Raw genomic sequence first — 11,524 nt, forward strand, 5'->3', positions numbered from 1 at the left:
ATAGGGAAGAGGCAGACGAAAGGGTAAGGGCACCTCCAATGGGAGGACGTGTCACTCGTCCGAATTTCAGAAATAAAGAGAAAGATTTGATTGGTTGAAAAGAATGGGCTCCACCTGCTTTTCCCTTTAACGCTCGTTTCTGCAATAGCGTAGCATCGATGCCCCCCCCCCTTTTGGCACGCAGGGGATGAGGTGGTGGTGCTATAGGGCGCTAACGAGTCTGAAGTAGCCAGGGGCGCTATATCACGCCCAATCACCCCTGGCCTAATAGCGGTGGACTCGTCTGGACCAAGTGTGTGGGGACTACACACAAACATTTTTTATTAATATTTTTTTATATATAGGCGGAATGTGAGATGTAAGTATGAGTTGGAGGAAAAATGAAGGTTTTTAGAGGTTTGTTTGAAATTTGATATGCGGTGAGGGTTTTTCTTGGTCTGAAACTTTAACCCTCTAAATGACTCTGAAGTCTGATGTTGTGGAAGTAGGACAGCGGCGACAATGGGTGTTACTGGCTTATTTAGGCTTGTAATACAAATCAACTTATTTTGTTAATAAAAATCATCTAAGTTTTTTGTTTAGGTTCATGAGGAGTAGAGTTATCCTTTTCTTTTTCCAGTATGCGTGGAAGGAGCGCATCCGTTGTTCTGTTGATGGTCTTTTTGTCACAGGCAATTGGTCGCCGCAAACAATGATCCAAGAAAGAGGAGTTCAAGGTTAGCGCAGTGAATCGATTTTTTTAGGTCAACCTATTTATTATTGAAAAATGATTCTATCGTCAATTCGTTATCGTAATAAGTTAACTATGTTAACCTAAACGTAATGGAATCTAAGTCGTAAATAATTTTATATGGAATCTGAGTCGTAAATAATTTTTATATTGAGAACAGGGGCGGATCCAGTGGTGTTTTGAGGGTTCCTAGGAACCCCCTCGGTTTGGAAAAAATGAAAAAAATTAATGGAAACCTTGTATGATTTAATGAGAATTAACCAAAAGGAACCCGGTGAAAAAATTTGTTGGATCCACCAGAACACCACTGATTGAGAAGCACAAGTGAACAAACTATAAGTTGGTACTAAAATAATAACCAAGATTTGGACAACTTTCCACTTTGACCTATTTCCATTCTATTAAATATGATTACAAATTTACAACAATGACAATTTTCCATATGTTGGGCCCATTGACCCATTAAGATACATTATAATTTAAATCGACCCATTCCCATTCATAACTAAATGAGTTAGAATTCACACCCAACAAACGAATACAACTCCCAAAGGTACAACGGGTGCATAGAAGCCGAACTATGACCCAAAAATCCGCTCATCTAGCAGACTCTAAAAACGCTTTTAACCTATCTAGTTTACGAGATCCATGCAAAGTGTTGACTCGACAAACATCAAACACACTTTCGAATCACACATTATGAAAAACACTCCCACAGATGAAACAACAACAGTCAACAAACCATAAAAGATTAAAAAAAAAAAAAAACCCTCAATTTTTCAAATATTTCTCAAGAAAGATGAAAAAAACCAGAGAAATCTGTAAGCCTTTTCAAATATCAAGTTGCCCCAAATGATTCATCATCACACAACACCATTAGCAAAACACTTAACACTCCCACATAAAAATCACGGGATGCAATGAAACAAACTATACACCTATATCATATTTTGGTCAAACTTTGACTTACCAAGTAGCAAAAGGCTAAACGGGTATAACGTCAGGATTTGAAGAGTCTTCGCATCTCAAAACAATGCCATCTACGCTTGTGGGAAGCGTACAACTAGTCCAACGGCATCCGGTTGGAACCGGCTCTGGTGGAGGAACAATCTTCAAAACATTGTCGTTTCTTTCCACAACTCCCATCACACTCACGCTGCTGCCCTCTTTAATGTAGCTGTGTTTTAATTTACGTTAGAATGGAAAATGAGAGGACAAAAGTAGATCCACAAGGTTCATGTTTGTTAAGAGTGTAAACGAGCTGAGCTGCTCCTGAGCTACTCAAGATAGACTCGCTAAAAGCTCAAATTGAGCCGGGCTTAAACTGCTCAAACCTAAATGGACTAGGTTTGCAAGCCTAAACGAGTTTGTCATTTAATAAATATAATAACTATTATCTTATATAACAAATATATACTTACATAATCAAGATTATTATATATAAGATTGTGAAAAAAATAACAAAACAATATGTGGTTTGTTATATATACACGATTATAACTAACGGGTAAGGGTAAAATGAAAATTCCTATGAGTTGTGAGAGCTTAAAGAACTCGGCTGAAAAGAAGGCCTTTTCAAAGAATAATTACTAAAAATCCTAAAAAAAATCAACTTTTCTGAAAAAAAAAAAAATAGTTTTAGTTGATTTGCACTAGCGTAAAAAACCCTTACAGTGGGTGTAAATGCTGATGTCAACAACTTTTTACAGTGGTGTAAAATGGTTGAAAACCACCGCTCGGAAATTAATTTTTTTTCAGGTGTCTTTGTAACATGTTCATCTACGTTTGTGCAAAAAATGGTGGCAAAACTCGTACGGGAAGTACGATTTCTTCAAGTTCCCACAACTCGGGGTGGTTTGTTTTCTCTTGATCTCTATCCTATAACTATAAATATAATATGTATATAAAATTAAAATAATTTTATATGTGATAAATAATAAATGAGCCAGAGCCGCTCTCGAGCTTCAGAAATAGATCTCGGGCTCGGGTTCGGGCACGTTTACACCCCTATTAAAATATAAAAAGTCGAGGAGACAAAATCAGCTTGTTGGAAATTGGGCTCTCTTTTTATATGTGTTTTAGGGAATGAAGTGGTCTATAAACAAGTTAAATGGCATCATAATCTAGAGGTTATGAATTCAAATTTCATACGATAGGTGTGTATGTGTATGTGTGTGCGTTGGGATACGAATGTAAATGTAAATGTATGCATACCCTTCTTTGAGTTGCATCACACGATCATCACTAAATAAGTTTCTCTCAGCCAACCATCTTTTAAATTGAGGAGACATATCTTTACTGGACTGATTAATGTCAATAACAACAGATTCCTCAACATATGGAGTCACCCGCGCACCATAACCAGTTTTAACTAACGCCCGCAACCCGGATTGGAAATCAGATATATAGAAATCCACAGCATGCCTCTGCAAAAGATTATTATTCAAAACGTAAACAAACATCTGTTACATTCACACTCAATCATTACTTCCAAGTATTAGTATATATATGTTTGGCTTACCTCTGCGGAGCGGAGACCCCAGGTGAAACGGCGATGTGTGGGGTTGGCGGGTTTTGAATCCCAGCCTCGGTATTCGTATAAACTTGTGGATGTATAAACACATCTGGGAACCCTTTGGAATGATGACTCCAATGGTACATTTCCACAGGTAACAACCTTTACAGAAATCAAAATATTATCAGTAGAAGCATTTTTATGATTACATAATAACAAAAAGTAATCTGATTAAATTAGGGGACCTAATTTCCGTTTTTCTTCCTTAAAAATGAATTACCTATTGCTTGAACGTATCCATTTTCTTCTCAACGCCGTTTTACTCTCAATTAATTTATTGTTTGGTTAGAAAAAAAAAAAAAAAAAACGTCTTAAAAGGTACAACAAACTTTCTTCCATTTAAGGGCAAATCAAATTAAATTCATTGTAACTCTTTATTTCTATCTGTTGATAAAAAAATGTATGCTAAATCGTAATTTCATGATAAAGAAATTAGTAATTTTATCAGATCTCATTAGCTTATTTGCTACCATAGCTACTATATTTACCTCATATGTATTCTAAATGATATCAATTTTTCTTTTTTGGAAATATGATCATTATTAGTTTCCCCTATTTATTGTAGTTTTCGGTACGGATATAATTTAACCACCTGACTTTTTATATCACTCGGTATATATAAAGATTAGAGAGGAAAACTAATAGGTACACTACATATGAACTAAATAATGTATACATAGGCCATCTAATGACTCAAGTCTTCAAAAGTTTTCACTAAGATAATGTTTATGCAAATTCCCGCAAAAAATAATAGGCATACTACGTATAACTATATGATGTTTATGCCAATTCCCGAAAAAAAGCACTTTGCTAGCAAATTGTAAAATGACACAATGCCCCTAAGTCTAAGCACTTGTTATACTTAAAAATGACAAAAATGTAATCATATATATGGTGACAATCCATCTAAAGTTTCTTTTAAGTAGATTTAGGGGCAGTTTTGACATTTTACAACTCAAAATGTGACAAAAGCTTCACAGTACAAACTATGTACCATGAGAAAGATGTTCTTGAAAGTGTGCTTGTGCTATCAATCATATTAGGAATAAATACGGCCAAAGTGATCTAATAAGACCTAACAAAACCTCAAGAGATAAAAAATAAGAAAAAGAGTAATTGACATAGAACTATTATATCTTTAGCGACATTGATATTTTCAAATCTTGATCAAACTATACATTTCTCTTTGACCCACCCCAAATATTCAAGAATCAAATTAGTTTTCATCGACATTGCGTATGCAACCTATCATGCATGTCGCAAATAAGTCGACTACTATGTAAGTACCGCTGTCGAGTTTTCTAGCTTCGTTAGAATCACGCCATTTAAAGTTAATTAGTATAATAGGCAATGGCGGCATTCACGTAGACAAATTAGCAAAGATAGCATTTCCATGATTTGATAACACTATGAATAGGGAATTATCAGATATTGTTACGTATGTAACGTATGCTCGTTTTGATTTTTGATCTAGTGCTAGGTTAAGTATTATCAGAGTCTCAAGAGAACCTACCTCACGAAACCAGGTCATTTCGGAGAAACCGCAATATTTTATTTTGTTAAGTGTTTCCTTTATTTTAAAAAAATATTATTACGTTTGTATCATAAATGTGCAAATAATGGACACTAACAACAAACATCGAACAATGTGTGTATGCAATGTACGTATAAACATGTGTGTGTGACATACCCCGGAAACTTTGACGAACTGGCCATCTTTTGCGGTTCTAAGCTCGGCATCCGGATACTCAGAGATAAACTTATTAACCGCTTTTTCATCCCAATATACATTCCATGCAAAAGCCACGATCACAATAGCAAAAAGAACAACGACAACAATGAGAAGAATCGGATTACCAACGGCCGCAAGTATAAAAACCGCAGCAATAAACCCCATCATAAACAGCAAAACCATCGACCAAAAAACTAGCTTCGGGAAGCTCCTGAAGAACGACTGTGTACCATCCGGACTCAAATGAGTAACCGCATTGTTTCTAACCATTGATGTGGTTCGTGATTTGATTGAAGCCGAAGAGTCCAACGGACCCGATGTCTTTCTGGGCCCACCCGTTGAGTTAAGCGGTCCAGACAAGATCGGTCCGGACGTAATAAGCCCGGTGGTGGGGAGAACCGGAGGGAGCGGTCCGGAATTATGGCGCGAAGCGGAAGTCAACCCTCCGGTTTGAGGCCCGGATGACTTTCGTATCGGTTCGCCGTGTTTGTTTAACGGGCCGGAATTGGTCTTTTTCAATGAAGCAGATCCGGGAACACCGCCTGACAACGAACCCACACGGTTCATGGAATGCGATGATATTTGGCTTGCGTGAGCCATGTTGCCGCTACCCATGGATCCGGTTCTTAACGGACCGCTGGTTAGTTGTCCGGATTTTCTTGGCCCTTCGAACATTTTTCCTAATTCTCCGGACTTTTTTATATCGCCACCTGTGTATGGCACTGCGGTTGATGACATTGTCGGAGGTTTTTCTTTTGGTGGCTCTGGACGTCCGGATACGTACAAACCATTGTTTAATTGATGAGATGTGATCCGAGAACTCATTGGTGAAGATCTTAACACCGATTTAAATTGAAGTACACAAAGGATTAGTGACCGGTTTGGCCGTTTCTATGTATGATTAAACCTACACAACAATAATACCTTAAAGAATCAGTCCTGTTACAGAAACTCCAAATAACATGAAATAACCAGCCCACTTCACATAACTAATACAATTTCAAATTGCAACAATCAGTTTATTCAAAACCACATCACATTTGTGAGATTTTAAATGAAAAAAATGAATTATTTATCTTCTCGCATCAATTTAATCAAAACAACATCACATCTGTGAGATTAATAAAATATAAGAAAATAGTTGAAATACAATGTTTATTCATCGAATCTTGAAATTCAAGAAAAAAAATATGAACAAAATTCGTTTACTTCTACAACCTACCCATGTTCAAGTTATGCATAGGAATATCACCTACACATAACATAATCTAACACATGTGTCGGAAAAATTTAAACTTCAAAAACATATAAAAAAAATTTAATGTGTTTTTATGTATATAACATAAACATATGTTTGTAAAAAGTAAAAAAACTTTAAAGATATATGAACTAATAAAAAAAAAATTAACGATTTAGGTTTCTTCTCGCACTAATCCCTCTTCTGAAATTAAACACTTGAAACTAACTAATACAACTTCAAATTAAAACAAAACAAAATTACATTTCTGAGATTTAGAATTTAAAGAAAAATAAGGGACAAAATCCATCTAAAACTGATAATTAAGAAACATTAACAGGTCACATCACTAGATAAACAACAAATACATAATTATAAACCATGTGGAATCAGAAACCTAATTTTTAGGGCTAAAAAGGCAAATTCTGTCTTATTAGGCAAATCACTACAAATCAAAATCCAGATTCACCAAAAAAAAACAACAATTACTACCTAAATCAGTATAAATAACTAAATTTCACAACAAAATCAGATGCAATTAGTAACATTTCATGGATCTAAAATGAACAATCAAATGTTACCCTAAATTGTGCTAAAGCAATAACACATATCCGGCCACATACACCAAAATTGAATCAAAATGTGCAGAAAATTAGGTTTTTTTTGGCGATTAACAAATCACATTCGATTGAACAAAGAGAAGATGAATGTACATTGATTATCGAACTGCAATTGAAGCCCTAAATATTTGAAAATTGGGAGAATGCACGAAGGTGAGTAGCGAGTGAGAGAATCGTATCTTTGCATACATACCTGGAGTGGAGTGACTGACTGACTGACTCTGTGTAAACATGGTTGATCATGAGTGATATTATATATAGAGATAGAGATAGAGATATAGAGAGAGAGTATGTGTGTGTGTGTGTGGTTTGTTTGTTTGCAAAGGTTGTGTATTTGCTTTCTACTACCTTCATCTTGTAAGATTGATAAATATCATACTTAAATATAAAAATTTAACAATTTTTTTTCTTAACTTTCTATTTGAATGTTGGATGACGGCTCAGTTTGTTGCTCGTCTACCTGCTGTCCTTATGTAGTTTGTCTTGTTGATTCGAATGAAACTCTAATTTGGACTTGTTCATTGAGGAACAGTTAGGTTATGTTTTGTGTGTTATGTGATTTTTAGAAACAAGATGATTATGGTAACACGTAAAAATAACGCGGTATTATTTACAAACTTTGTTCATTTTTTTTTTTTTGTAAAAAAGAATCGGTAATAGGGTATGACAAACATAGTGAAAGTTGTGTTACAATATGCCTGTTGTAATTTTGGTAGTTGTGCGTTGTTTTGTATGGTTTAGTGGTGTGTCATAGTGCCATATTAGGTGCCCAACATACATATTAATGGTTTGACTTATGGTGTTGATTTTAAGGTTAACTTTCTATTGAATATTCAAATATTGTTTGTTAAGTTCATAATAACATACGGTGATCAACATATTGAGTGTTTTCAATGATTTAGATGATAATACGATTGTTACATAAATGATAGCGATCTCAGAAAGATATGGACGAATAATCAATCCGTGGAATGATTATTTTCTGTGTATTCTTGCATGTAATCATTTGTCTTGGACGTTACGGTTATGGTTAAGATTTATATAGTCTACCGCATACATATTAGTCAAATTTTGTGAGTGTGTGTGTATGCTAACCAACGAGTTTAAGTTATTAAAGTAATGATATTTGAATGCATCCGTAGAATGGTAATCACGACGAAGGAATATCTCTCAAATATGGTTAGTGTGTTTATTAGGCAACTAGGTATGTCAATGTGCCAACTATAAACGTATTTTCCAAATACTATATAATTATCTTAGTCGACTTAAAATCATTAGAAAAACATGTACCATTGACATAAATCTATGCATATAACTTCTACAAAGAGTTCATAAGATGATTATTTGAATTATATAAAGCATTCATGAACCTATGCATATAACTACTATACTAAAAGAGTCCATAAGGTGATTATTTAGATTATGTAAGGCATTCATGAACTATGAACATTTAATTCAAGAGGTAATGTTAGAGTAACACACATATATGTAGTTACTTGTTTAATATTTTAAAGAAATCCATATTCACCAAATAAATAAATAAGAAAAGAAGGCAATGAAAGTATAAGAGAATGATAAATGAGAGTTTTTACAAGTGTTATAGATTAAGGGGTAAACATTGTGATACATGATATATGAGGGTGGTTTAGTACAATTTCATGGTGTATCATATTATGTGGATCTTATAACATAAATCACAATAAGATTCACATTAGTGAGATATAATCAACAAGCAATCCTGAATCCTGATATAAAAATATGTGAATGGTGAGATATAATCAACAACCAATCCTGATATAAAAATATAGGAAATATTTGAGGTATTTAAGTATTTAACTAAACCAATTAAAAAATTAACTAAATTGTATTTTATTTAATGAAGGAAAAAGAACAGGATTTTTTTTTTTTTTTTTTGAAAGTTGTTTAGCGCTCAACCTTTTTCATTTTTTAATTTGTTTGGTTTAAACTCTTTTATTTAACCTAAACTAAATTTAATACATATGTTTTTTCTTGAATTAAATAAATCAAGTAAACTAGCATCTCATGTTTTCATTTGATACGTGCAGATTTTTAGAGAGAGAACAGAGAGAGAAACTAAGAATGAATTATGTCAACTAATCGGTAATCTTCTCTTTAACAACTAACAGTTTATGTATACGACTCAACTAACAGATGCTAACAACTATTACATGACTACAAGTTCAGTCCCCCTATTTATGAAAAGTACAATTAAGTCCCTAGACTAATTGACACGTAACATCATTTAATACCGACCTTACTATACATTTTTAATACGTTTTCTTTAAGGCTTTATGATTTTACCATTTTTCCCAAGTTTGGTATTGAACTTGATAAAAAAAAAAAATATTTATTAAAAACTTAAAACATGAATAGCTTTATGCATTTTTTTCTATCCTGGTTCTTTAATCATATCAAATGAACGTATTCTCGAATCATTTTATGTAGATGTGACATGTCTACTATGCACAACTGACAATTCTATGGTTATGATATGCTCATGCTACACATGTGATTGCATTGAAAATAAAATAATGTGTGCATAGTGTGTTAAGAACCTATCAATGAAAAGAAAACAAGATATAGACATATAAAAAAACGTGTTATAGTTTTGTGTACAAGGGTGAGTAAGTTTATACTAGGAAATTGTTTTTTCATAGTAAGTCTAAGATACTCTTTGTTTTTTAAGAGGTAAGATATTTGGTGGTGGACGGTGATGGTGGGGGGTGGACGTTGATGGTAGGTGTTGGTGGACACTGGTAGTGGTAGACGGTGGTGGTGGCTGGTGGTGGTGGGTGGTGGTGTTTAACCTTATGCTGACCTTAGAATATCTTAGAGTTGGTTGAGCCAAGTCTGCACCAAGAAGAGCTTGCGCATACGTTTTTTAATGAAACGTCTTCGAAAAAACAAACAGTCTGCAGATGACAATGTTTGTGCGTGGTCTGCGCGATGCAGTCAAAAGAGCTTGCACATATCTTTTTAGAAAACCAACACCACAAAGACATGGTATCTACTGGAAAAATAGATGACTAAGATTAAATTAGTGAAATTCAACATAAACAAAAAGCGTTTGGGTTTTAAGAGGGGTATTATGGTCCCACCAAGTGAATAATTTTCTATTCTCCAATCCTCATTCGTTTTAAAACGTTAATAACTCTTTTATACAACATTATTTTTTTATAAAAATTGCACCATAAAAGCTAGCGGTTTTTTTTAAACGAGTATACTATTGTTACACTTTTGAAAAAAAATTTAAAAACCAAGGCGCATAAAACACAATGGACATTACAACATACTATAACACAATAAAACATCAAATTAACAAACGCAACAGACTAATAACACAGTAAAATGTGTTTTCTTATTGTGTTATAAAACGCAATAGACTAAAAACACAACAAAAATGTGTTTTTTCATTATGTTATAAAAACGCAGTGAACAAAAAACACAAAAAAAAATATTTTTTTCATTGCCTTATAAAATATAATGGATTAAAATACAAAAAAATATGTTTTATCATTGTGTTATAAAACGTAATTGACTAAAGCACACAAAAAAATAAGTTTTATCATTATGATTTATGTTTTAAAACGCAACGAACTAAACACATAAACTAGTGTGTTTTAAAAACACAATTCATGATCAAATAATATTATGAAGCAAATTATGAAAATTAGTTAAATTGGAAAGCAAAAATATAATCAATAATTAATATTAGACTAAATTGCAAAAATCAACCTTTATTTTATACCCAAACTACACTTCGTACCTTTCACTATAAAACCGACAAAAACCAACCTTTATATTCATGTTTTGCTACAAACTATAACCTTTAATACAAACGATGTTAGTTTTCTTGGTTAACTTCCCTCACATGCATTGCATGTGAGGGTATTACTGTTATTTCCCATGTGTATTTTATATTAATTATTAATAATGTTTATATTCATTTAGTAATTGTTAAATTGATAATCCAATTCTTTCTACTGCTAATCATAACAAATAGCAAAATAATATTCAACCTCCTGTTTCAAATCAAATTCAAGAACCCCACCCCGACTTTTTTTGTACTACTACCATCTCCCGCCTGGTTCCACCCGGTTGCAGCTGCTGTCACACCCCGAATTTCCAACCAAATCCCGGTGGGCCCGGGTGGGGAGTATCGTGACGTAAGATTGGTATCGTCATAGTCAAATAATAACAGATAGCACAACGGAAGTCTTGGAGTTAAAATATTATTACAAATCAAATGTTCAAAGTTCAAAAATAATAATACAGGTGGCTTGTAATAATAAGGATCCACATGCGGATCATAAAACGTACAAAGGTGAGATCAACAGACTAATAGGCTTATGCAAAGGGGTTGCAAATTCCTCTTCTAGCAATACCGAGCAGCTTCCAGCCTATTTACGTATTTGTACATATAACTTAGTCTTTTGAAAATACGTCAGTTTTCACCGGTAAATACAATCAACCGACACATTTTGAAAACATTTTCGAAATTGATTTAAGTGCACAAGGCACATAATTTTATAAATAACTTAGGATAATTCAAAATGATCTTGTACACAGTTTTATATGTCTGTCAATACATATGGGGCCCAATACTAAA

General features: G+C 33.6%; 1 protein-coding gene across 2 annotated transcripts; it reads right to left on the bottom strand.

Moving 5' to 3' along the window:
- Nucleotides 1-1,528: 1,528 nt before the first annotated feature.
- On the bottom strand, nt 1,529-7,225 carry LOC110877569 (uncharacterized membrane protein At1g16860). Of its 2 annotated transcripts, none has more exons than XM_022125726.2 (5): nt 7,088-7,225; nt 4,996-5,944; nt 3,252-3,407; nt 2,945-3,156; nt 1,529-1,907 (listed from the first exon to the last, which is right to left on the bottom strand). In XM_022125726.2, the coding sequence occupies exons 2-5, from the start codon at nt 5,860-5,862 to the stop codon at nt 1,715-1,717; spliced, it is 1,428 nt and encodes a 475-aa protein (XP_021981418.1). In that variant the 5' UTR covers nt 5,863-5,944; nt 7,088-7,225; the 3' UTR covers nt 1,529-1,714. The 2 variants fall into 2 exon arrangements, with proteins under 2 accessions (XP_021981418.1, XP_021981416.1); XM_022125724.2 differs by having other exon boundaries at nt 6,988-7,160.
- Nucleotides 7,226-11,524: the final 4,299 nt, after the last annotated feature.

This window comes from Helianthus annuus, chromosome 9 (genome assembly GCF_002127325.2).
Source record: "Helianthus annuus cultivar XRQ/B chromosome 9, HanXRQr2.0-SUNRISE, whole genome shotgun sequence".
Classification (NCBI taxonomy): Eukaryota; Viridiplantae; Streptophyta; class Magnoliopsida; order Asterales; family Asteraceae; genus Helianthus; species Helianthus annuus.

What these genes read in the sequence shown, in the direction of transcription:
- LOC110877569 (XM_022125726.2), bottom strand. Translation starts at nt 5,862, where the DNA reads ATGAGTTCTCGGATCACATCTCATCAATTAAACAATGGTTTGTACGTA. An exon ending in AGTTCGTCAAAGTTTCCGGG is followed by an intron (nt 3,408 to 4,995) that starts GTATGTCACACA and finishes ATTTCTGTAAAG; the next exon opens with GTTGTTACCTGTGGAAATGT. An exon ending in GTGATGCAACTCAAAGAAGG is followed by an intron (nt 1,908 to 2,944) that starts GTATGCATACAT and finishes ATTAAAACACAG; the next exon opens with CTACATTAAAGAGGGCAGCA.